Raw genomic sequence first — 27,273 nt, 5'->3', positions numbered from 1 at the left:
GCTCATTTATCACTCCAGTGTTAATCTGCTAAATTGTAATTCTTTGCTACTATGGCCTATTTATTGCCTACCCCCTCATGCCTTTCACACACTGTATATAGACTTTCTTTTTTCTACTATGTTATTGACTTATTTATTGTGTTATTGGCTTGTTTATTCCATGTGTAACTCTGTGTTGTTGTCTGTGTCACACTGCTATGCTTTATCTTGGCCAGGTCACAGTTGGTAAATGAGAACTTGTTCTCAACTAGCCTACCTGGTTAAATAAAGGTGTTCTCAACTAGCCTACCTGGTTAAATAAAGGTGTTCTCAACTAGCCTACCTGGTTAAATAAAGGTGAAATAAAATAAAAATATATAAACTGTATGGATGAACTTTGATCAGTCATTAAATATGATGCTTTTATATGCATCTTATCAATGCACATGATTCAAATACCTTTAACACTAGCGAAGATTAAGTTGTGCTTGTGTTGGTCCATGCTCATTTTAAGTGTAAGCTGTGTGGTTTACAGTAGAACACAACAAAGGAAAATATTCCACTTGTATTCTTAACTATAACATTTTTATCAGTGTTGTGTTTAGAGATCTGATTGGTAAATGTTAATTCAATAACTGAAATGGAGGATGCTTGTTCATTTAATCGTTTTATTGTATAAAACTAAAAATAGAAACCATCTCTCCTTCACCTTTGTTAGTTGATTGCTGAACTTTTCACAGGCTGATGCTACCACCTAGTGGTTTGATTTCCTCAGATGTGATGTTTTATACTTTAAAAGCAAAACAACTCAAAAAGTTTAGACTAGACAAAATGTTGTACTGTACAACAATTTAACATTCTCAACACAGTGTAAGCAGTGCATTTTCTAGCTTGAATACAACACTACACTAAAATAAGAACTGTTTTCAAACTTGTCAAGCTCAAAATCGGGCAATGACGCAAAAAGACTGACACAGGTCAAGAGTAAAACATGCTAAATTGTCTGTTTCTGAGCAGACTGCGACACTCCTTTGTCCAAGTCACCAGTCAAATGTGACCGAGTGTCAGAAAAGCCAAGGTACTTTCTGTATCTGGGGGTGAGAGTACTTCTAGGTCCATCTGCTACATCAAGCAGCAAAGACACCACTCCTTCACCTCCTCTCGGTGTACTCCTCCAGTCGTACCAGCCATCTCTCCCAGTACTGTAACACCTGGTCTGAGCTCAGTCGATGAGGATGGGCTGGGGAACCATCTTTATAGGCCACCACGATCAGTCCATTCTCAACCTGCAGAGACAAGGGGGGGGGGGGGAATCAAGCACATAGTTTAGCACGTAGGAAAGAGATATGGTCATGTTTCATGGTCGGAGACAGAGAGAGTCAGCCAGTCCCAATTTGCTCCGTGCCCCTCCCCCTTGGCCCTAACCCTTGGACGTTTGCAAATCTGTAAGGTGGCAGCCATACTGAATGCTCCTTCACAATACTGCTTATACCTACCCAGAACCTAAAGGACTGAATGCTCCTTCACAATACTGCTTATACCTACCCAGAACTGGAAATTCCTTCACTGCACCTGCTTATACCTACCCAGAACTGGAAATTCCTTCACTGCACCGCTTATACCTACCCAGAACCTAAAGAACTGAATGCTCCTTCACTGCACCTGCTTATACCTACCCAGAACCTAAAGGACTGAATGCTCCTTCACAATACTGCTTATACCTACCCAGAACATAAAGAACTGAATGCTCCTTCACTACACTGCTTATACCTACCCAGAACCTAAAGAACTGAATGCTTCTTCACAATACTGCTTATACCTACCCAGAACCTAAAGAACTGAATGCTCCTTCACTACACTGCGTATACCTACCCAGAACCTAAATAACTGAATTCTCCTTCACTGCACCTGCTTATACCTACCCAGAACCTAAAGAACTGAATGCTCCTTCACTGCACCTGCTTATACCTACCCAGAACATAAAGAACTGAATGCTCCTTCACAATACTGGCTTATACCTACCCAAAACTGGAAATTCCTTCACTGCACCGCTTATAACTACCCAGAACTGCAAGCATTGAAGGGTTAGGGCCAAGGAGGAATGGTAGGAAGCGAATTAGAACAGGCTGAGAGAGTATGGTGGTCTCCAGTGGTGTAGTGGAGGGTAAACAAGGGGAAATACCGTTTACGCAGCTTTTGTATTTTGCGTGAGTGATTACCCATCTTCTGCTGAAAAATACATTTTAAGTTCCTGGGAGCGTTACTGTAACTCACCACAAACTGCAGTCAACATTTACTCACCTATTATTATTTTTTTACCACTACATCACTGGGGGTCTCGCTCAAATCATACCTACCTGGTAGTTGTAGTTCACGTCGTTGTTTAAGGCCCCAACGTAGGCTGCCACCTGTAGAGGGTTGTCGTAGGTGTTGCTGAGGAAAGGTTTAGACCTCTCCGATGTCTTCCAATCGATCACACACAGCACACCCCTGAGGAAGGAAGGCTGAGCTTTAGTTTCCCAGAAACAGATTTAAAACTAGTTCAGGGCCCTTCCAAATTAGATTCTCCATTGAGCATGCATGTTTTATAATCCAGGACTAGGCTTTATCTGGCTACCCATACTAGATTACGGAGACATAATTTCTAGATTAGCAGGTGCTCTCGAGCAGCTAGATGTTCTTTACCATTCCCCCATCAGATTTGCCACCAATGCTCCTTATAGGACACATCACTGCACTCTATACTCTGAAAACTGGTAATCTCTGTACACCCACTGGTTGATGCTTATTTATAAAACCCTCTTAGGCCTCACCCCCCCTTATCTAAGATACCTACTGCAGCCCTCATCCTCCACATACAACACCCATTCTGCCAGTCACATTCTGTTAAAGGTCCCCAAAGCACACACATCCCTGGGTCGCTCCTCTTTTCAGTTCACTGTAGCTAGCGACTGGAACGAGCTGCAACAAACACTCAAACTAGACTGTTTTATCTCAATCTCTTCATTCAAAGACTCAATCATGGACACTCTTACTGACAGTTGTGGTGGCTTCGCATGATGTATTGTTGGCTCTACATGATTGCCTTAATGTTTGTACCATGTTTTGTTCTGCTACCATGTTGTGCTGCTGCCATGTTGTTGTCATGTGTTGCTGCCTTGCTGTGTTGTTGTCTTAGGTCTCTCTTTATGTAGTGTTGTGGTCTCCCTTGTCGTGATGTGTTTTGTCCTATATTTTTCTTTGTAATGCCAGCCCCCATCGCCACAGTAGGCCTTTTGTCTAGACCGTCATTGTAAATAAGAATTTGTTCTTAACTGACTGCCTAGTTAAATAAAATAAATAAAATCACACAAGTGGAGAGAATGAATAAAAGTGTGAGGTAGAGTTTGAGTCGACTACATTGCAGAAAATGAATTACATCAGATTACTACATCATGTGATGTGGTTAGCTGACATGTTGAACACCTATCAAGTTATTGAGAGAGACATCTATTAGTGGTCTGCAATGTAGTTAGCCTGGAACGTGGCCATCATCACCATCCTTACCTGTAGCGAGCCACACAGTCCACAATCCCCAGATAGCCTAGTTTTTCATGTTGTACACGGCTCTCGATGGCTCTCACTCCCCTAACGTCCTCCAGTACATGGCGTACACTTTCCATGTATCCCTCTACCTCCGATGGCATCTCTGGTACCTCCTCAGGATCTTCCCCCGGTACCTCCTTTGTTGTCAACGGGAGAACACTCTCCACGGCCGTATGGAAAAGCTTCCCTTGCCTGAAGAGATCTAACATAGAAACATTTGGTTCATTTGAATGACAGTGTGTGTATCATGTCCTCATTTGTAGAACATTCATATTTTAGAGCCTTAAAAAAAAAAAAAACTTTAGAATCAGAGGGTTCTGCCTACTTACTCTGACTGTATTCCTTAAAGCCATCCTCTCCCAGTTGAGCTATCATCTTCCTCCTCCATCTCTCCAGGTAAAACTGTTGCTCCGGGGACATAGTCTCCTGTAGGATACGGGTCACACTGGGCACTGAGCCCCTGTCCTGACCCCTCCGTAGGATAATTCTGGCTGGAGCCCCTCCAAGCTCAGTTTCGCCAAAATCAAATACCCGGTCTTGGTTGAGCAACGGGTGGAGGATTTTAGGCATTTTGGAAGGTGTTGTGTTTCGATTAGATGGTGTTGGGGACTTTATCACAGGTCCGTAGATTTGAACATCTTGCTCCTCTATGATGTCGGGAGTTTGAGCACTGACTCTGTGGGACACAACTGACTTGAAGAGTGAGGAGTAGCGTCCGCTGTCCACGGAACTGTATGGACTGCTTTTCTTGCGAGCTGGAGAGACATTGGAGGTGGAGAAAGTATTCAAGGAGGTCCGGGTACAATGGGAGAGGAGTCCACTGACAACCCTAGATGACTCCCCAACACGCTGGGCACATCTCAACAGCTGATGTAAAAGCATTTCAGCTAGCTAACGTTAACTAGTTAAATAAATATATCCTACAACGTTCACTGTGTCTGTATCTTTGCGTTTGTTGCTAGGTATTTAAAGTGACTCAAGACAGCAACGGCAAAGTTATGCTTTGGTTTCATTAAATAATTAATGAAGATAGAAAATAACGAATTAAGTTAGATGATAGTCGTCACCTCTCCCAAAAGTCGCGCCATTTTTGTTACAACTTTCTAACCGGACAGCGAGAGGTTGCCGGGGCTTGTATTTTTTTCTCACGTAAATCCTGCTTGGGACATGATAGAAAAAACTACAAGTCCAGTAAATCATTTGAAGGTGTGTCTTTGAAACTGGTCCGTGTTTTTCTGACATGGAACCAAAGTGAACGTTGATATTGTAGCTGGAAACAGCCCCACCCCCCCCCCACCCCTAAAAAAAAGCTTGTTTGAAAAGTGCACATATTCCGTGGCCATATACAGTTCCTTTTTAAAATATGTAATAATTTATGATGTTTAATTGTTGTATCGGTATGTTTTAAATGCCACGTGCGTTGAATCAACAACAAAAAAAGCAACGAACTATTTTGATTGACGTTCAGAAACGTTGTCCAATCAAAAACATCAGTGCGAATCAGTGGGCGGGATGTATCTGTTATGGGACAGTTGGTGCGGGGTGTGTTTTCAGAAGCTTGCTAATATAGATTTGCAGCACACGATCTGTACGTTTTTATTGTATATATATATATTTTATATAACAATCATGACATCTACCATTGATGATAGTGACAAAGAAAAGGTAAGTTATGAGCGATATACGTGAATAACGTCTTATCGTTAGCTATATGGTTAACGAAACGTTAGCTAGCTGGCTAGCTGTAGTTAGATAAGACAATTTAGCTAGGAAGTTTATGAGACTGCTCACTTTCTACAACGGTACGTTATTTAGCTAGCTAACGTTATTCGTACAATCTTTGATAACTTTAGCGGACTAGCTAATGAACTGAAACACTATCTAACTTAACTATAACGTACATTTTGTTTTTAAATTGAACATTTATTTAACAAGGCAAGTCAGTTAAGAACAAACTCTTATTTACAATGACGGCCTCCCGGGGGAACCTGCCTTGTTCGGGGGCAGAACGACGACATTTTTATTTTTTAACCTTAAACTTTCGGTTACTGGCCCAACGCTCTAACCACTAGGCTACCTGCCGCCCCATGGTGTGGTAAACGCAATGGTGTAAAGTTTTAAGTACAAATATTTTAAAGTACTATTTAACTTCAGGCTAGGGTCTATATTTCTCCACTTTTTTGTGTGTGGGGGGGGGGGTGTGTGTGTGTGTGTGTGTGTGTGTGTGTGTGTATCTGTACTTTACTATTCACATTTTTGGGAAACGTTTACTTCACTACATTCCTAAAGAGAATAATGTACTTCTTACTCCATACACTTTACTTTCCCGACACCCAAAAGTACTCATTACACGTTGACGGGAAAATGTTCCAATTCACACACTTCTCAAGTGAACATGTGGTCATCCCTACTTCCTCTGTTCTGGTTGACTCACTAATCACAAATGTTTCGTTTGTAAATGATGTCTGAGTTTTGGAGCATGCCCCTGGCTGTCAATAAAAACAAATTGTGCCGTCTGATTTACTTACTATAAGGAATTTGAAATTATTTTTTTACTTTTGTTACTTAAGTACATTTTAGCACTTCAATTCACTTCTGATACTTAAATATATTTAAAACCCAAATATTATATAGTTTCTCAAGTAGTATTTTGCTGGGTGACTTTTACTTGAGTCATTTTCTATTAAGGTATCTTCACTTTTACTCAAGTATGAGAATTTAGCAATTTTCCCACCACTGCATAAACGTTAGTATTATTAGCAGAGATGGTATAGAAAGCATTCCATTTTCTTTGGTATTGGTCTAGCTAGCTAACGTTAGCTAGCTACTTCATCATTTAATGTTATTTTCACAATATTATGAATTATTGTATAGTCACCAATTTAGGCTACTTTAGTTTTGACATAAAATGTTTTTATATTGTAGGCTCTCTACAAAAATCTGGGCTTTTATGGCACAGAGGGCAGTGCATTGGCTTCTTCAATAATGTCAGACCAGGCTTGCTGGTTCAATTTATGCTCTTGCAGTTTCCTCCCAATCACTATATTTGGAATTATATGTGGCTAGATGGCTGTTTATTTTTCCAGTATGGTGCACAGACCAGTGAGCATTGCCTTTGGGGGACTTGCAACATGGCATTAACAGGTTACTTTTTGCATTGTATATTCTTTGGTGCACAATCATCAGTGTTATGTGCAAAGCATATTGTCCTGGCCTATGAAGGGAGAACTCAGATGGCTTACATATGGAGTTCTTTGGAATTGGAAAGGCCTGTGGTTTAATAAAAAAAAATCCCTTATTTTTCATTTCCTGTGAGACTTAAAGAGGAAATACATTTCCAGTCCTTTGATTTCTGTTGACTTTGCAAAGCTCAGTATCAGAGTTCAGGCAGTGGTATGGTGAAACTACGAATAGGCTGTGGATCATTCACACGGTACTAGCCTGTATCTCTGAATCATAACATCTGGATCAAGTTTATGATCAATGTTTCTCAAATTAAATTTCACCCACTCAAACAAAAAACAGTCGTTCAGATGGGAGATATTTAGCCTTGACAACAATAACCATAGGGAGTGGTAAAATGGCACCAACAGATCTGGGACCAGGCTAGTAGAAACATACACTAGCGGACTCTTGGGAACTGACTTGTTTTGGGAAAACGGCTGGAGTTATTCAATCCCAAGTATGAGTCACATATCACAGGACTTTGAATTCAGTGAAGAGTAATGGGAGTTACTGGTAATCCACTCTAAAGCGAAAAAGAGCTTTTGTTTGTTAGGCCTACCCGTATTCACCTCTCCACTCTGTCCTGTACTGTCTAAGGTCACATTCAATAGTGCATGGGTAGTCAACAGTAAGGTTTTCAAGAATGTGTTATGGAGTTTGGACTAGGTGGCCCTGAGACATGGTCTGCTGTAATCTACTCCCATGTCTCATAGGTAGTGTAGGACACTTGTTGTCCAGGCCTCCCATAGCATAACAGACAGCATTCCCTTCCTGTGAATTCCCTCATCTTGAATTTTTTTTATTTTACCTTTATTTAACCAGGCAAGTCAATAAGAACAAATTCTTATTTTCAATGACGGCCTAGGAACAGTATAGATGAGAGATATTCATTTGACTTTCTGTCTCACGTACAAGCATATGTAAACATATTTTTACAGATGAATGATTCTGCCAACTGGTAGTTGTGGAACCTGGTCCTTGATTCTGTTCTCCTCTCTTAGGCCCTCTCTGTGTCTGTGGACCTAAACAACGACACCTCTCTACTCATCGACATTCCTGATGCACTCTGCGAACGAGACAAAGTCAAGTTCACTGTCCACACCAAGGTATGTATTAAACACTGTTTAACCGTCTTTATCCCTCTGATTTGATCTGAAGTGTACTGAACAAAAAAATATAAACGCAACAATTTCATTAATTTTTACTGCATTACAGTTCCTATGAGGAATTGAAAATAAATGCATTAGGTCCTAATCTATGGATTTCACGTGACTGGGAATACAGATATGCATCTGTTGGTCACATATCTTTTTAAAAAGGGGGGTGGGGGGGGTCTTACGATGGACCTCAGGATCTCGTTGTGGTATTTTGTGCGTTCAAATTGCCATTGATAAAATGCAATTGTGTTCGTTATCCGTAGGTTATGTCTGCCCATGCCATAACCCCAACCCCACCATGGGGCACTCTGTTTACAACGTTGACATCAGAAAACCGCTCGCCTACACTATGCCATACAAGTGGTCTGCTGTTGAGGCCGGTTGGACTTACTGCTAAATTCTCTAAAATGACGTCCATCAAATTTTGAGACACTTGTGGCATTGTGTTGTGTGACAAAACTGCAAAAAAGATAGTGTACTTTTATTGGCCCCAGCATAAGGTGGACCGGTGTATTGTTTAATTAGCTTCTTGATATGCCACACGTGTCAGGTGGATGGATTATTTTGGCAAAGGAGAAATGCTCACTTACAGGGATGTAAACAAATTTGTGTGCAAAATTTTAGCGAAATAAGTTTTTTTTTGTGTGTGTGTGTGAATGGAATATTTAATTTAACTAGACAAGTCAGTTAGGAACAAATTCTTATTGACAATGACGACGCTGAGCCAATGGTGCGCCCGCCCTATGGGACTCCAATCATGACCGGTTGTGATAGGGCCTGGAATCGAACCAGGGTCTGTAGTGATGCCTCTAGCGCTGAGATGCAGTGCCTTAGCACCACTGCACCACTCGAGAGCCCCATGAAACATGGGACCAACACTTTACATGCTGCTTTCATATTTTTTGTTCTGTGTGTATTTTTTTGTTGTTAATGCTTTTAATTGTTATTAATTTAATGAATTTAATTTAATTGTTTATATTTAATGTTTAATTGACTTGAATTGTCTTGTCTTGTCTGTCTCACCAGACCACCCTGAGCTCCTTTCAGAAGCCAGACTTCTCTGTTCCTAGGCAACATGAGGACTTTATCTGGCTCCATGACGCTCTGGTTGAAACTGAAGACTACGCTGGGCTCATCGTGAGTGTCCTGTTAAATCCACCAAACACACACACTGGTTTGAGACTACGCTGGGCTCATCGTGAGTGCCCTGTTAAATCCACCAAACACACACTGGTTTGAGACTATGCTGGGCTCATCGTGAGTGTCCTGTTCAATCCACCAAACACACACACTGGTTTGAGACTATGCTGGTCTCATTGGGAGGGACTTGAGTAGTCTATATCAGTGGTTCTCAACTGGTTTTGCATCGGGACCCAAATTTAAACAGGTTGTCTGTCTGTCGCGACCCAGTATTCACATCGCAAATTTTTTTTTTCCAAAATACAATCAGGAAAACTGTTTCTGATGCTATATAGACATTAAATGTAGCAACTTTATGACAAGGGAACACAATTCCCACCCCTTTCCTGGTTTGAAACCACAAAAATCTACCAAAATGGTGTTGCTAATAGCTCTATATTAAGTTAATTCATTATAATTTCCACCCTGTTTAAGTTCAGACCAGAGTATTTATTTATTTTTGTACTTTACACCCCTTTTTTCGATTTTGTCTCATCGCTGCAACTCCCCAACGGGCTCGGGAGAGGCGACGGTCAAGTTATGACCTGCCTAAACACGCTCCCTAACACCCATCCGCTTAACTGTGTGTGTGAGAGAGAGAAAAATAAATGTTCCTTTTTCGGGACCCTTTCTTTCATAGATAATTTGTAAAAATCCAAATAACTTCACAGTTCAATGAACCATAAACAATTAATGAACATGCACCTGTGGAACGGTCGTTAAGACACTAACAGCTTACAGACAGAAGGCAATTAAGGTCACAATTATGAAAACTTAGGGCACTAAAGAGGCCTTTCTACTGACTATGAAAAACACCAAACCAAAGATGCCCAGGCTCTCTGCTCATCTGTGTGAACCTGCCTTAGGCATGCTGCAAGGAGGCATGAGGACTGCAGATGTGGCCAGGGCAATAATTTGCAATGTCCGTACTGTGAGGCGCCTAAGACCAGGACGGACAGCTGATCGTCCTCACAGTGGCAGACCACGTGTAACAACACCTGCACAGTATTGGTACATCTGATCATCACACCTGCGGGACAGGTACACATGTTAAGTTTGCTGAAAATAAACGCAGTTGATCGTGAGAGGACATTTCTTTCTTTTGCGTTTATATAATTTTGAATGAAAAAAATCTATTTTTTTAAAATTAAAAATAAAATATTTGGTTTGTATTTATATATTTTCATTTTCCATAAAAAAATAATATTTTTTGCTCAGGCACTCGTGACCTGTTCAAAGCAGGTCGTGACCCACCAGAATCGCTGGTCTACGAATCGCTGGTCTACGAAACACACACCGCTTATTTATAGTTGACGGTCATGTCACAAGTTCACCGTCTGTCATTACATGTAAATCATAGGAGGTTGGTGGCACCTTAATTGGGGAGGAGGGGCTCGTGTTAATGGCTGAAGTGGAACGGTATCAAATACACCAAACAGTTTCCATGGTTTCCATGTGTTTGATTCCATTCACTTCGTTCCTAATAATAATAATAATGAGCCGTCCTCCCCTCAGCAACCTCCACTGATGTAAATGTTATTTGATGAAGGGGAAAGTGCAGAGGACTCTGTAGTGTCTGCTCACCTGATTTTAATAGCATCGACTCTATCAACTGAGTTTTTTTATTACAGCTCTGCATACAGGGATTATGTCTGTGGGTGGTAGGAGGTTGCTGGTAGCTGGTGTAAGAAATCTTACCAGAAACCTCATCCACTCGCCTCTCCTCCCTATCTGTCCAGATCCCTCCAGCGCCCCCGAAGCCAGACTTTGAGAGCCCCAGGGAGAAGATGCATAAACTGGGCGAGGGAGAAGCCACCATGACCAAGGAGGAATACACCAAGATGAAGCAGGAGTTAGAGGCGTGAGTTTCCACCCTTGTCATTGTGTCCAAAGCTTAATTGGCACATTTAAAAAAATGTTTTTATTTGTTTCTCTTGAAGCTTGTGCTTAATGATTCCTGTGGGAAAGATTCTGGTGATCAGTCTGTGAGCTCTGTCAGTTAGTAATTGTCTGTCTACTGTCTCTCTTCCAGTGAGTACCTGGCTGTTTTCAAGAAGACTGTTCAAGTCCACGAAGTATTTCTGCAGCGTCTATCTTCTCACCCCGTCCTGAGCAAGGACAGAAACTTCCAGATATTCCTGGAGTATGACCAGGATGTGAGTTTGACACTTGGAGAAGGAAACTGAGAAAACAGACTGTGTACTCGTTCATTAGAGCATACCGTAGCAAAAACATTTTGCAATGGAAAAGGAACGTTCTGTTATTTGACAGTTCAGATAGTACCTCTGTTTTTGAGTCATTTTCTTCCATGTTGTGCCTACTGAACACTGCTCTCTGGTCAGTACTGTTGGAGGGAGAGATGGGGGACGGTACTGTAGGGGGGCGAGGGGGGGGGGCGGTACTGTAGGGGGGAGAGGGGGGGGACGGTACTGTAGGGGGGAGAGATGGGGGACGGTACTGTAGGGGGGAGAGGGGGGGGACGATACTGTAGGGGGGAGAGGGGGGGGACGGTACTGTTGGAGGGAGAGATGGGGGACGGTACTGTAGGGGGGCGAGGGGGGGGGGCGGTACTGTAGGGGGGAGAGGGGGGGGACGGTACTGTAGGGGGGAGAGATGGGGGACGGTACTGTAGGGGGGAGAGGGGGGGGACGATACTGTAGGGGGGAGAGGGGGGGGACGGTACTGTAGGGGGGAGAGATGGGGGACGGTACTGTAGGGGGGAGAGGGGGGGGACGATACTGTAGGGGGGAGAGGGGGGGACGATACTGTAGGGGGGAGAGGGGGGGGACGATACTGTAGGGGGGAGAGGGGGGGGACGGTACTGTAGGGGGGGGACGGTACTGTAGGGGGGAGAGATGGGGGACGGTACTGTAGGAGGGAGAGATGGGGGACGGTACTGTAGGGGGGAGAGGGGGGGGACGGTACTGTAGGGGGGAGAGGGGGGGGACGGTACTGTAGGGGGGAGAGATGGGGGACGGTACTGTAGGGGGGCGAGGGGGGGGGGGGCGGTACTGTAGGGGGGGGAGAGGGGGAGGGGGCGGTACTGTAGGGGGGAGAGGGGGGGGACGGTACTGTAGGGGGGCGAGGGGGGGGGCGGTACTGTAGGGGGGAGAGGGGGGGGACGGTACTGTAGGGGGGAGAGGGGGGGGACGGTACTGTAGGGGGGAGAGGGGGGGACGGTACTGTAGGGGGGAGAGGGGGGGGACGGTACTGTAGGGGGGAGAGGGGGGGGACGGTACTGTAGGGGGGAGAGGGGGGGGACGGTACTGTAGGGGGGAGAGGGGGGGGACGGTACTGTAGGGGGGAGAGATGGGGGACGGTACTGTAGGGGGGAGAGATGGGGGACGGTACTGTAGGGGGGAGAGGGGGGGGACGGTACTGTTGGAGGGAGAGATGGGGGACGGTACTGTAGGGGGGAGAGGGGGGGGACGGTACTGTAGGGGGGAGAGGGGGGGGACGGTACTGTAGGGGGGAGAGATGGGGGACGGTACTGTAGGGGGGCGAGGGGGGGGGGGCGGTACTGTAGGGGGGGGAGAGGGGAGGGGGCGGTACTGTAGGGGGGAGAGGGAGGGGGCGGTACTGTAGGGGGGAGAGGGGGGGGACGGTACTGTAGGGGGGCGAGGGGGGGGGGGCGGTACTGTAGGGGGGAGAGGGGGGGGACGGTACTGTAGGGGGGAGAGGGGGGGGACGGTACTGTAGGGGGGAGAGGGGGGGGACGGTACTGTAGGGGGGAGAGGGGGGGGACGGGACGGTACTGTAGGGGGGAGAGGGGGGGGACGGGACGGTACTGTAGGGGGGAGAGGGGGGGGACGGTACTGTAGGGGGGAGAGGGGGGGACGGGACGGTACTGTAGGGGGGAGAGGGGGGGGACGGTACTGTAGGGGGGAGAGGGGGGGGACGGTACTGTAGGGGGGAGAGGGGGGGGACGGTACTGTAGGGGGGAGAGATGGGGGACGGTACTGTAGGGGGGAGAGGGGGGGGGACGGTACTGTAGGGGGGAGAGATGGGGGACGGTACTGTAGGGGGGCGAGGGGGGGGGGGCGGTACTGTAGGGGGGGAGAGGGGGAGGGGGCGGTACTGTAGGGGGGAGAGGGGGGGGACGGTACTGTAGGGGGGCGAGGGGGGGGGGGCGGTACTGTAGGGGGGAGAGATGGGGGACGGTACTGTTGGAGGGAGAGATGGGGGACGGTACTGTAGGGGGGAGAGGGGGGGGACGGTACTGTAGGGGGGAGAGGGGGGGGACGGTACTGTAGGGGGGAGAGGGGGGGGACGGTACTGTAGGGGGGAGAGATGGGGGACGGTACTGTAGGGGGGAGAGGGGGGGGACGGTACTGTAGGGGGGAGAGATGGGGGACGGTACTGTAGGGGGGCGAGGGGGGGGGGGGGCGGTACTGTAGGGGGGAGAGGGGGGGGACGGTACTGTAGGGGGGAGAGGGGGGGGACGGTACTGTAGGGGGGAGAGGGGGGGACGGGACGGTACTGTAGGGGGGAGAGGGGGGGACGGGACGGTACTGTAGGGGGGAGAGGGGGGGGACGGTACTGTAGGGGGGAGAGGGGGGGGACGGTACTGTAGGGGGGAGAGGGGGGGGACGGTACTGTAGGGGGGAGAGGGGGGGACGGGACGGTACTGTAGGGGGGAGAGGGGGGGGACGGTACTGTAGGGGGGAGAGGGGGGGGACGGTACTGTAGGGGGGAGAGGGGGGGGACGGTACTGTTGGAGGGAGAGATGGGGGACGGTACTGTAGGGGGGCGAGGGGGGGGACGGTACTGTAGGGGGGAGAGGGGGGGGACGGTACTGTAGGGGGGAGAGATGGGGGACGGTACTGTAGGGGGGAGAGGGGGGTGACGGTACTGTAGGGGGGAGAGATGGGGGACGGTACTGTAGGGGGGAGAGGGGGGGGACGGTACTGTTGGAGGGAGAGATGGGGGACGGTACTGTAGGGGGGCGAGGGGGGGGACGGTACTGTAGGGGGGAGAGGGGGGGGACGGTACTGTAGGGGGGAGAGGGGGGGGACGGTACTGTAGGGGGGAGAGATGGGGGACGGTACTGTAGGGGGGAGAGGGGGGGGACGGTACTGTAGGGGGGAGAGGGGGGGGACGGTACTGTAGGAGGGAGAGATGGGGGACGGTACTGTTGGAGGGAGAGATGGGGGACGGTACTGTAGGGGGGAGAGGGGGGGGACGGTACTGTAGGGGGGAGAGGGGGGGACGGTACTGTAGGGGGGAGAGATGGGGGACGGTACTGTAGGGGGGCGAGGGGGGGGGGCGGTACTGTAGGGGGGGGAGAGGGGGAGGGGGCGGTACTGTAGGGGGGAGAGGGGGGGGACGGTACTGTAGGGGGGCGAGGGGGGGGGGGGGGGCGGTACTGTAGGGGGGAGAGATGGGGGACGGTACTGTTGGAGGGAGAGATGGGGGACGGTACTGTAGGGGGGAGAGGGGGGGGACGGTACTGTAGGGGGGAGAGGGGGGGGACGGTACTGTAGGGGGGAGAGATGGGGGACGGTACTGTAGGGGGGAGAGGGGGGGGACGGTACTGTAGGGGGTAGAGATGGGGGACGGTACTGTAGGGGGGCGAGGGGGGGGGGGCGGTACTGTAGGGGGGGGAGAGGGGGAGGGGGCGGTACTGTAGGGGGGAGAGGGGGGGGACGGTACTGTAGGGGGGCGAGGGGGGGGGGGGGCGGTACTGTAGGGGGGACGGGACGGTACTGTAGGGGGGAGAGGGGGGGGACGGTACTGTAGGGGGGAGAGGGGGGGGACGGTACTGTAGGGGGGAGAGGGGGGGGACGGTACTGTAGGGGGGAGAGGGGGGGACGGGACGGTACTGTAGGGGGGAGAGGGGGGGACGGTTTTGTTTGTGTGACACTTATTGCTGAATCCTCTTCATTCCTATTTGGAACAAAACGGGCTCCACAAGAGGAACTGTTGCAGTTCACGTAATCAATGTTACGTTGCGAACTTGTACTGTGGTGTCATTAGCTGAGTCATGTCTCCCGAGTAAGTCCTTTCCCTTCCTGTGATTGGTCCGTGTAGCTGAGCGTACGGAGGAAAAATGCCAAGGAGACGTTTGGGAGTTTCTTTAAGAACATGGTGAAGAGTGCTGATGAGGTCATCATCTCAGGGATAAAGGTGGGTGTGGCCTCCTCATATCATACAATAGCTCTGTTTCGAGCGCATCAAATCCATGATGCATTGTGGGTAAATGCTGACTGACCGATCTACAGGTAGTAATGAGTAGTTATTTTTTTAACGTAAGGTGATTTGTAGCAGTCGCCTGCGCTATTGGCTTCAATGTCAAACAAGCCCAATGTTTTTACTGCGGATTTACGTAGGAAAGCCATTTTGTGAGGTCGGCTATGCATTTAAAAACTAGAGAGTGAAACCATACAATGCATTACAGCAGCAGCCTCAAAGAACGAGAGACAGAACGTCACGGTTCAGCCGAGCAGGGCCCTTCATGTCCACAATGAAGATATGACATTGTATGTGTGTCTTTATCTTAGGCAGAAGGTTGATGCTGGTTGGAACTTTTTTGTTCTGAACAGAACCGCTTTTTTTCCCGACCAGCAAAATAAAGTTGTGAACCGGTTCCAACCAAAACAAAGGAAGTCTAAACAGGATTTTCAGCTTGCAGGCAGATGCTGGAATACATTTCTGAGTGACAGTGAGGGCTTTGCATAGGCTCTTTGTTACCATTTCTTATGTGGGGCTACATGCTTTTAAAATAACGGTTCTGTTCTAGAACAGTATTGATCACTTTCTTTCCGGAGTTCCGTTTGTCTGATCCCTGAACCAGTTCCAACCCTTGCTTTTTAAATAATTTTTCTTGCAGGAAGTAGATGATTTCTTTGAGCAGGAGAAGACCTTCCTGCTTGATTATTCGTCCAAGATCAAAGACTCCACTGCCAGGGCAGAGAAGATGACCCGCTCCCACAAAAGTAGGACTATGATAACAACACCAACAAACATCTGTTGTGAAATATGAATAGGAATTATCTCTTTGCTTTCTTGTTATTGATAAGAACAACCCCCCCCCCCCCCCCCCCCATTTATTTTTATAAAGCTATTTTATTACATCAGCAGTTGTCACAAAGTGCTTTAAAGATACACAGCCTAAAACCCCAAAGAACAAGGCTGAGGGGTGGCCTGTTCTCTTCTGGCTGTACCGGTTAGAGAGGAACCAGGCTCAGAGGGGTGCCCTGTCCTCTTCTGGCTGTACCGTGTAGAGAGGAACCATGTTCTGAGGGGTGGCCAGTCTTCTTCTGGCTGTACCATGTAGAGATTTAAGAAGTTCATGATAGTTTTAAGAAGTTCTAACATTCATAGATGACCAGCGGGATATGTGGTGCAACTTCTTCCACTATGTTATCCATACTGGGTGTTGATTATCTTGTTTTCTCTCTTTGTTTCAGATGTTGCTGATGATTACATCCACATCTCTTCTACATTGAGCAGTCTCTCTGTCGATGATAACACAGCACTTAAAAAGTGAGTAAACAATATAACTATATTACAGCATGGGGACGTTGTTACCTCGAGCCAACAACAGGTTACAAAATGTAATGTTGTTTTTTTTAATCATCTCTACCCCAGTATCAGAAGGAGGAAAACAAATGGGAAAATAAAGTTTGCTCAACTATTTATAGGTTTGTGTGTTCCCTTCAGGCACTTTGAGAAGCTATCTGACCTGTTTGAGAAGCTCCGGGTAAGAACCACAGTGCTGATCTTCTGCACTCCTCCTCAACTGTTGTACATTTTCATCAACATTCATTTTGTGAAGTCAGCAATACATTTAAACACTTGTGTTTGCTTTTGAGCTGTGTATATTTCACTTTTTTTATATATATATATTTATTTATATATATATTTATATTTTTATATATATATTTTTTTATATTTATTTTATATATATATTTTTGTTGTAACATGTAAAGTGATTAGTCATCTAGCAGATGCTCTTATCCAGAGCGACTTCAAGTTAGTGTATTCATCTTGGGGATGTACATTTTTCCTCAAAGTAGCCAATCAGCTAGTAATGAAAAGTCAAGTGTGAGTGTTAGTTCACGAAAGGCCAAGGTGTTATTTTTGTGTGTGTCTGACCATGATGGTAGTGTCCCATCTCAAGTCAAACTGTACCTGTCACTGGCTTCTTAACAACAGGTGTAGACTAACAGGGAAATGCTTAATTACAGGCCCTTCACAACAATGCAGAGATAAATAATGGAAAGATAACAATATGAGGAATAAATACACAATGAGTAATGATAACTTGGCAATATACACAGGGTACCAGTACAGAGTCCATTTGCAGGGGTACGAGGTCGTTGATGTTATATGTACATATAGCCAGGTGTAAAGTGACTAGACACGCAGGATAGATAATAGACATTAGCAGCAAGTGTATTTGATGTGTTAAAAAAAAAAAAAGTTAGTGTAAAAAGAGGGTCAGTGCAGATAGTCCGGGTAGCTATTGGCTAACTATTTAACTAACTGGCAGTCTTATGATGGGGGTTAGAAGCTGTTCAGGGTTCTGTTGGTTCCAGAGCTGGGCCTGTGATGTCATAAATAAATAAAGATCTGTGTTCTATGACATCACTCTACCCTCCACTTTCTTCTGGCCTGACCAGATGGAGAGATGTATAAATATGTGTTCTGTCTGTCCGTCTGGTCCTGCCTGTAGAAAGTGGAGGGTAGAGTGGCGTCGGACCAGGAGCTGAAGCTCACCGAGCTGCTACGCTACTACATGAGGGACATCCAGGCAGCCAAGGTGAGCCACCTCTAGTCTGCCAGTCTGTTTCTCTCTCCAAAACCCCGATGAGCTTCTATTGACCGTTGAATTGTTGGTATGAGATCCATCGAACTGTTGGTGGAACATCCAAGACCACCAGAGTGCTGGAGTTTATTTCATTCTATTGGAATAGTTTTATTCTAAATGCACCTGGAAACACAATAGGCGTGCGTGTTACTTACATTACCTGGAAACACGATAGGCGTGCGCGTTACTTACATTACCTGGAAACACGATAGGCGTGTGTGTTACTTACATTACCCGGAAACACGATAGGCGTGTGTGTTACTTACATTACCTGGAAACACGATAGGCGTGTGTGTTACTTACATTACCTGGAAACACGATAGGCGTGTGTGTTACTTACATTACCTGGAAACACGATAGGCGTGTGTGTTACTTACATTACCTGGAAACACGATGGGCGTGCGTGTTACTTACATTACCTGGAAACACGATAGGCGTGTGTGTTACTTACATTACCTGGAAACACGATAGACGTGCGTGTTACTTACATTACCTGGAAACACGATGGGCGTGCGTGTTACTTACATTACCTGGAAACACGATAGGCGTGTGTGTTACTTACATTACCTGGAAACACGATGGGCGTGCGTGTTACTTACATTACCTGGAAACACGATAGGCGTGTGTGTTACTTACATTACCTGGAAACACGATAGGCGTGCGTGTTACTTACATTACCTGGAAACACGATAGGCGTGCGTGTTACTTACATTACCTGGAAACACGATGGGCGTGCGTGTTACTTACATTACCTGGAAACACGATAGGCGTGTGTGTTACTTACATTACCTGGAAACACGATAGGCGTGTGTGTTACTTACATTACCTGGAAACACGATAGGCGTGTGTGTTACTTACATTACCTGGAAACACGATGGGCGTGCGTGTTACTTACATTACCTGGAAACACGATAGGCGTGTGTGTTACTTACATATTTCACGGACAAGAAAATAACAAGCTTATTGTCACCACATATAGAAAACCACTAGATCAGTGATGTTTCTGCTTATAAGTTAAGTATAGAAATCCTAAGATGTGTAAAATAAATGAGATCCAGCTCAGGACTCTAGCTATGTATTTGGTTTGTAAACTTGCTAGCGAAGTGGCTAGATGTCAAGATCAATCTTCTTGGTCACAGCAGAGACATTCAACCCCCTCCGGGATCAACATCTCTGTTGCGTAATGTTTTTCTTTTTTTTACGTCCCAAAAATAATAATAATAATAAAAAACCTTTTGTACTGAAATAAATCCCCGTTGTGTGCACATTCGGTAATACCATCAACCCCGGTATGGCACAGAAACGGTATGAACATCTGGATACCACCCTACCCTATTAACGTGTGTGTGTGTGTGTCAGGACCTGTTGTACAGACGGGCCAGGACCCTGGCAGACTATGAGAACAGTAACAAGGCTCTGGGTAAGGCCCGGCTGAAGAGTAAAGATGTTGCTGCGGCGGAGGAGCAACAACAACAGTGTCTGCAGAGGTTTAACAAGCTTTCTGAGTCGGGAAAAAGAGGTGTGTGTGTGTGTGTAAAGCCGGTCCTATGCTTCCCAGTGGAAACTGTTCTTTTTTTATTTCATCTAGTTTTTTTTAAATCAAAGGTCCTTTAGGAAGTATGTGAACACAGACATTTCACTTTTCACCTAGTGGAGTTCTGCTAGGCGCAAACTGAACCTAATGTATTCAGATGCCTTTTTACACCGTGTGGCTGTATGTTTGGGGCAAACATGTTGTAACGTAATACAGTACAGTGAGTTAACAGCATGGCGTTGTCTTCGACAGAGCTGACCAGTTTTAAGGGCAGGAGAGTGGTGGCTTTCCGGAAGAATCTAATAGAGATGGCTGAGCTGGAGATTAAGCATGCTAAGGTGGGTCAGACTGGAGACTCATTGTCCTTTTTTTCTTCCTGTATTTTATATGTATTGGGGAGAGAGCGATTCAATCCCACATTGTCGTGTGTGTGTACATACAGTTGAAGTCGGAAGTTTACATACACTTAGGTTGAAGTCATTAAAACTCATTTTTCAACCACTCCACAAATTTCTTGCTAACACAATAGTTTTGGCAAGTCGTTTTAGGACATCTACTTTGTGCATGACACAAGTCATTTTTCGAACAATTGTTTACAGACAGATGATTTCACGTATAACTCACTGTATCACAAGTCCAGTGGGTCAGACGTTTACATACACTAAGATGACGGTGCCTTTAAACAGCTTGGAACATTCCAGAAAATAATGTCATGGCTTTAGAAGATTCTGATAGGCTAATTGACATCCTTTGAGTCAATTGGAGGTGTACCTGTGGATGTATTTCAAGGCCTACCTTCAAACTCAGTGCCTCTCTGCTTGTCATCATGAGAAAATCAAAAGAAGTCACCCAAGACCTCAGAAAAACATTTTTTGTAGATCTCCACAAGTCTGGTTCATCATTGGGAGCAATTTCCCTACGCCTGAAGGTACCACATTCATCTGTACCAACAATATTACGCAAGTATAAACACCATGGGACCACGCAGCCGTCATACCACTCAGGAAGGAGATGTGTTCTGTCTCCTAGAGATGAACGCACTTTGGTGCGAAAAGTGCAAATCAATCCCAGAACAACAGCAAAGGGCCTTGTGAAGATGCTGGAGGAAACGGGTACAAGAGTATCTATATCGACAGTAAAACGATTCCTATATCGACATAACCAGAAAGGCCGCTCAGAAAGGAAGAAGCCACTGTTCCATATCTGCCATTAAAAAAAGCCAGACTACGGTTTGAAACTGCACCTGGGGACAAAGATCAGACTTTTTGGAGAAATGTCTTCTGGTCTGATGAAACAAAAATAGAACTGTTTGGCCATAATGACCATTGTTATGTTTGGAGGAAAAAGGGGGAGGCTTGCAAGCCAAAGAACACCATCCCAACCGTGAAGCACGGGGTGGCAGCATCATGTTGTGGGGTGCTTTGCTGCAGGAGGGACTGGTGCACTTCACAATAGATGGCATCATGAGGGAGGAAAATTGTGGATATATTGAGGCAAAATCTCAAGACATCAGTCAGGAAGTTAAAGCTTGGTCGCAAATGGGTCTTCCAAATGGACAATGACCCCCAGCATACTTCCAAAGTTGTGGCAAAATGGCTTAAGGACAACAATGTCAAGGTATTGGAGTGGCCATCACAAAGCCCTGACCTCAATCCTATAGAAAATCTGTGGGCAGAACTGAAAATGCGTGTGTGAGCAAGGAGGCCTACAAACCTGACTCGGTTACTTGTGGAAGGCTACCAGAAATGTTTGACCCAAGTTAAACAATTTTTAAAGGCAATGCTACCAAATACTAATTGATGGATGTAATCTTCTGACTCACTGGGATTGTGATGAAAGAAATAAAAGCTGAAATCATTCTCTCTACTATTATTCTAACATTTCGCATTCTTAAAATAAAGTGGTGATCCTAACTGACCTAAAACAGGGATTTTTTTTTCTAGGATTAAATGTCAGAAATTGTGAGACTGAGTTTAAATGTATTTGGCTATGTAAACTTCCGACTTCAACTATTTGTATGTGCACGCTGCAGGTGGCGTTACCTGCTAGACCAGGCCCAAGCACAACACTACATTTTTATTGGTAACGGGATACCTAGTGAGTTGCACAACTGAATGCGTTCAACCCGAAATGTCTTCCTCATTTAACCCAACCCCTCTGAATCATAGAGGTGTCGGGGGACTGCCTGAATCCATGTACACGTCATCGCCGTCCAAGGGAGCAGTTGTTGTTGGTGGTCAACTGCCTTGCTAGAGGTTCATGTTATGTGGCAGTGATTTAGGCTTGTGCGGTATACCGTGTATATACCATATTCTGGGTATTTGGGAAGAGACATGGGATGGTTTTTCCAATACTGTTAACTATTTATTTTGAAGTTTATTTTTTAAATACGTTTGAATATTTTATTGCTACTTTTAAAGTAAATGCAGTACCTGCAGTAAACTTGTGCAATAGGTTAGGAGATAAAGATCTTCTTCATTTTCACCTGTCACACAATATTTTTTGATTTATGAAGCTTCCTGGTAGTTCCCAATCACGTGGTATTTGCTGACGAGCGCACAACGACAAGAGACCTGAGCCTTGTGAGTCACTCACTGTTGTGAATCGTGCTCCAGGTGATCTAGTTACAGTAGGGAATTCGCAACTAAATGTTTGCCAGTTAGATATCTGCCAACTATTTAAGTTAACTGTTGTAACATGTGATAACTGTTCTGCAGTTTGGCTTGCTAATTTAGTAGCTAGTTAGCTTCTTGCAAAATCGAGCTTTGCTTGTTAACACCAGAGAATCCCCTCCTGGATCAAGAGCTGTGTAATAGTTGTTAAGTGCGTGCAGCGAACTGTGAGGAGCATTTTTTTTTAATTTTTTTTTTACTTGTTTAGGTCAGAGACTATTAAATGTTTACAATGCGCTCGTTAGCATTTTGTCTGAATGGGATTTAAAAAAAATAAAAATAAAAAAAACATTTATGGGATTTTACATGTACTTGTTAGCATTGATAACCTTCGTTTTACACAGTCTCAGTGGGGTTTGAAAACAGCGGTTCAGTGCCGGTATTACCGAATACCCCGGGTATAGCACAAAGTCAGTATGACAGTCCGCCCAAGCCTAGTCGTGGTTGACGGTATGTGGTCGTGGTATGTATATATTGTGCCGTAATCCTTGTGAAATGCCTGTTGTTATGGATATGATACTGATGTCTCTGTTCTCTCTCTCTCTTACAACAGAACAACATGTCCCTGCTGCAGGACTGCATTGAGCTTTTCAAGAGCAGCTGAGCCACTGGTCTCTTACCAACCCTCCCAGACCACTGACCAGCTGGGCTTGGCGCCAGTCGGTTTCTGCTCTCTTGCCGACTCCTTATGGAATCGTCGTGCAAAACCGTGACTGGAGTAGGAAAAATCACAAACTGGATCTGGGACCAGGATACTGACCAGCAGGCTTTGAGAAGGGAACCTGGATACCCCTTCTCTCCACCCCACATGTGTCACACTCATTCCACAATGGATTTTCGCTCCACCCTTGTACTTGATTGATGAATTAAGGTCACTAATTAGTAAAGAACTCCCCTCACCTGGATGTCTAGGTCTTAACTGAAAGGAAAAAACAAAAACCCGCAGACACTGGGCCCTCGGTGGAATGAGTTTGACACCCCTCTACTCCTGGGGGAACCTGGATGCCCTCTGCCCTCTTCCTCCAGGGGAACTTGGGTCGTGTTCATTAGGTCACACATTTGACAAACTTCCCTTTGCAACGGGAAAACAAAAATAAGCATTTCTTATTGGACAAGAGAGTTCCTCCCCGTTTCACTCATTTGCGGGGAGTTTCGTGCCTTGAACCCGATCCTGGATACTCCCTTCCTCCATCCCAAAAATGCCACTTCAGAAACCTGCATGTGTCTGTTTGACTGTTTTCTGCCTGGATGTTTAGTCTCTGTCCACCTGCCCCTCCGCGTCTCCTTCTACCCCCTCCGCGTCTCCTTCTACCCCCTCCGCGTCTCCTTCTACCCCCTCCGCGTCTCCTTCTACCCCCTCCGCGTCTCCTTCTACCCCCTCCGCGTCTCCTTCTACCCCCTCCGCGTCCCCTTCTACCCCCTCCGCGTCCCCTTCTACCCCCTCCGCGTCTCCTTCTACCCCCTCCGCGTCTCCTTCTACCCCCTCCGCGTCTCCTTCTACCCCCTCCGCGTCTCCTTCTACCCTCTCCGCGTCTCCTTCTACCCCCTCCGTGTTCCATGGAACACTCCCCTTTAGTGATCACAGCATTCCAGAAGAGGGAGAATCCAGCATCCTGCACCATCTTCTGACCTTTCTCCTCCCATCTGTTTTTCAATCGTGGGTTATCTGAATTATTTGTATTGTGGATGGATTACGCTTGTTCTTGTGTTGGATTCTCTATTTTGTAACAATGATGGACTTTTTTTCCGGATTATGATCGTGTTTATAATTGTTTTGGTTGCTTTTCAAGGCACGTGCCTACTAACCCCGTTACGCCCCTCACTTGTACAGAAAGACAGAATGGAGGTTGAATTTGGTCCTAGCATAACAGTGAAACTATGGCAGAGTGGAGTCACAGTAATCTGGTGTTTTTTTTAATGGTGCGTGCATTAGCTAGCTATAATGGAATAGTTAGGTTTTCTCATTGCAACGCCACTTTAAACCATTCTCTAATACCAGTCGGAAGAGTGACTGCTGAGCTCAGCTGCTGCCTCTCTGGTTTGTAATGGAACAGTTTACAGGATCCTTTTAGGCCACGCTGTAGCAAAAAAATGTTTTACAATGGGAAAACTTAAACAATAGTTTCTTATTGGACACGTTCAGATGGTCCCTCCTTGATTTTCTTCCCTTTTGGTACCTTAGTGAATAGGACCCAGATTGGAGCAACTGTTTAGAAAGAGTATATGAAGAGGATATAAAGTAGATGGAAAGGGGGAGGGGAAAATGACTGATTTAGTGCCTAAATAAAGGTTATTGTGACTGCGTCCCGATTGTCCACCCTTCTGCCAAAGTCTGCATTTGCACATTCCCGTCATGGATTTAAAAGCATTAGGTTGATGTAAGCATTGGCTGAAGGGAGTTTCCACCATTTGTTAAATGGTTTGACGGTGGAGTCTGGAAATGCTCACTTTGGGAGAAGGGTGGAGAATTGGGACTTGGCCTAATACTCTCTTTTTCCATTACCATACTTTGAGATCAGGCTGGGTTGAACTCGCTCAAAACTGCCAAGTGAAGAGACATGCTTCTTTTTCATGATTAAGACGTGTGTGTGTGTGTGGTAGTTTGTCCAACAGTGGTGGTACCACACAGAAATGCTTTGGCTGTACCTCAGGAATGGCAACAGGGCTCTTTCCGCGTATTCGTCTACATTACTGCCGGTAATAACTGGAGCCGAGTAAATTGTTTTTTTGTTTTGAGACTTACATATATTTTTGACAAGTTTACTTCCACATAATATGGACCAGTAGATTTTTTTTATTTTTTTTACTACAGACCTTGTCAGTGTCGGCACTGGTAGTTGTCAACGTTTACTGCCATGATGCCAGCGCTGCGTGATCCTGAAGTGATCCATCGGCCCGGTCTAGACTAAAGAGTGACTAGTGAGTGCCGGGCAGCTATGGTTTCTGTGCTAAGTGACTCAATATTCAGTGGACTAGGCTGAGACCTGTGACACTGTTAGTGAAGTCCACCTGTAGTAGAGGACTGTATGCAGTTGGTTCTAGTTAACATTTGAAGCAATAGACTTACATGGCCATATTGGCTATTGGAGAGTAACTCTGGTCCCAGCACTTATTCGGAGGTGTGTGTGTGTGTACTTCAGCGTCAGCTTGTAGCTGTTGTCTATGTCCCAATTCTTTCGCATGCTTCCCTAAGTGTGCACTTGTACACTTCCCTTCATGGATTTTAAGGGACTGACTAGTGTAAGAAAAATGGGGGATACTCCCATGCTTACACCAATGATCCAATGCTTTTAATTGTGTGGAGAGGATGAATGTGCACTACCTAGATAAGTAGAATGTTCCTGATATCCTGCTGTGTTTACCAGTGTGGCTTCCTGTGCACTTCATTGATATCCTGCTGTGTTTACCAGTGTGGCTTCCTGTGCACTTCATTGATATCCTGCTGTGTTTACCAGTGTGGCTTCCTGTGCACTTCATAGATATCCTGCTGTGTTTACTAGTGTGGCTTCCTGTGCACTTGCTCTTAGGAAGATGTACTGAGCAACACTAACCTATCCTCCCATCCAATCATCTTGCTTAGTACTGCTAGTGCAGGATTGGTTTGAAGAATTGCGTTTTAGGGTTCTTATTTCTCCTATTGCTTTGTTACTGACGGAACCTTTTTTTATATTGTTAAACTAGCCTGCGGTGCCGGGCCTGTAAGCCTGCGGTGCCGGGCCTGTAAGCCTGCGGTGCCGGGCCTGTAAGCCTGCGGTGCCGGGCCTGTAAGCCTGAGGTCTTGCCTACTCCTTATGGATTTGTCATGCCATCTTCGACTTGGCAATGGAGTTGGTAAACAAATCTGGGACCAGGCTGTGGGAGACCGCAGATCTGGGACCAGGCTGTGGGGAGACCGCAGATCTGGGACCAGGCTGTGGGGAGACCGCAGATCTGGGACCAGGCTGTGGGGAGACCGCAGATCTGGGACCAGGCTGTGGGGAGACCGCAGATCTGGGACCAGGCTGTGGGGAGACCGCAGATCTGGGACCAGGCTGTGGGGAGACCGCAGATCTGGGACCAGGCTGTGGGGAGACCGCAGATCTGGGACCAGGCTGTGGGGAGACCGCAGATCTGGGACCAGGCTGTGGGGAGACCGCAGATCTGGGACCAGGCTGTGGGGAGACCGCAGATCTGGGACCAGGCTGTGGGGAGACCGCAGATCTGGGACCGGGCTGTGGGGAGACCGCAGATCTGGGACCGGGCTGTGGGGAGACCGCAGATCTGGGACCGGGCTGTGGGGAGACCGCAGATCTGGGACCGGGCTGTGGGGAGACCGCAGATCTGGGACCGGGCTGTGGGGAGACCGCAGATCTGGGACCGGGCCTAAACATATTAACCTGTAAAAGAAAAGGGTTCATATTGAAACAAAAAGGATTGAATTCTTTGAATTGTTTTGGAAATTAAGTGATTTTATTTAGTACATTCTATCTATGGTGGTAAATACAATCATTTCCATCCCCAGAGAGGGCTGTCTCTTATAAAGTGTTTTTGATAATTGAATGATTTCTAAATCATTCCAACTGTGTGAATGACTTAGTTTTTTTTCTCACCGAGCATCACTTTTTTTAAAAATGTTTTTTTAAAACCTTTGCAAAAATTACATTAAATAAGTCCTACTTTCCAAAATCCTTAATGTGTCTGTCTCTTATTAATTAACCTTGTGTGATATCATTCTGATGATACTAGTACTATTGAAACGATCGTCAACTGTTACCAGGACCATGGTACCCTCACACCAGCAGGTGGCGCAGTCTGCGTACTGAAGAGGATGTGGGAGAGTAGACCCAACAAGCTCTGTCTCACTGCAGAATTAACACATTCTCCTAATGTCAAATTTCAAAGTGTTTTTAAAAAAATAATAATAATAATTCTAATTGTATTGGTCACATACAAGTGTTTAGCAGATGTTATTGTGGTGTGGGGGCTGTGCTTTGGCAAGGTGGGTGGGATTATATCCTGCTTGGTTGGCCCTGTCCAGGTTTATCGTCGGATGGGGCCATAGTGTCTCTCGACCCCTCTTGTCTCAGCCTCCAGTATTTATGCTGCAATAGTTTGTGTCGGGGGGGGGGCTGGCGGGCTAGGGTCAATCTG

At 46.2% G+C, this 27,273-nt stretch overlaps 2 protein-coding genes across 3 annotated transcripts; one reads left to right on the top strand and one right to left on the bottom strand.

Annotated features, from left to right (window-relative positions):
- Positions 1 to 633: 633 nt before the first annotated feature.
- Positions 634 to 4,691, bottom strand: mgme1 (mitochondrial genome maintenance exonuclease 1). Its single transcript, XM_021576612.3, has 4 exons — positions 3,894 to 4,691; positions 3,526 to 3,766; positions 2,337 to 2,469; positions 634 to 1,265 (listed from the first exon to the last, which is right to left on the bottom strand). The coding sequence occupies exons 1-4, from the start codon at positions 4,444 to 4,446 to the stop codon at positions 1,131 to 1,133; spliced, it is 1,062 nt and encodes a 353-aa protein (XP_021432287.2). The 5' UTR covers positions 4,447 to 4,691; the 3' UTR covers positions 634 to 1,130.
- Positions 4,692 to 4,886: 195 nt separating this feature from the next.
- LOC110517611 (sorting nexin-5) lies at positions 4,887 to 26,808 on the top strand. 2 transcript variants are annotated; one of them, XM_090213129.1, is made up of 14 exons: positions 4,887 to 5,229; positions 7,791 to 7,895; positions 8,973 to 9,083; positions 10,865 to 10,986; positions 11,158 to 11,281; positions 15,156 to 15,251; positions 15,955 to 16,060; positions 16,535 to 16,610; positions 16,788 to 16,827; positions 17,803 to 17,889; positions 19,297 to 19,456; positions 19,724 to 19,809; positions 22,697 to 25,852; positions 25,919 to 26,808. In XM_090213129.1, the coding sequence occupies exons 1-13, from the start codon at positions 5,077 to 5,079 to the stop codon at positions 22,745 to 22,747; spliced, it is 1,317 nt and encodes a 438-aa protein (XP_090069255.1). In that variant the 5' UTR covers positions 4,887 to 5,076; the 3' UTR covers positions 22,748 to 25,852; positions 25,919 to 26,808. The 2 variants fall into 2 exon arrangements, with proteins under 2 accessions (XP_090069255.1, XP_090069256.1); XM_090213130.1 differs by having other exon boundaries at positions 5,117 to 5,229; positions 8,973 to 9,144.
- Positions 26,809 to 27,273: the final 465 nt, after the last annotated feature.

The sequence above is a fragment of the Oncorhynchus mykiss genome, chromosome 20 (genome assembly GCF_057628025.1).
Source record: "Oncorhynchus mykiss isolate SJ-2025 chromosome 20, ASM5762802v1, whole genome shotgun sequence".
NCBI classification, from domain to species: domain Eukaryota; kingdom Metazoa; phylum Chordata; class Actinopteri; order Salmoniformes; family Salmonidae; genus Oncorhynchus; species Oncorhynchus mykiss.
The sequence above is the reverse complement of the archived record's forward strand: the minus strand, read 5'-3'. Positions and strand labels throughout refer to the sequence as shown.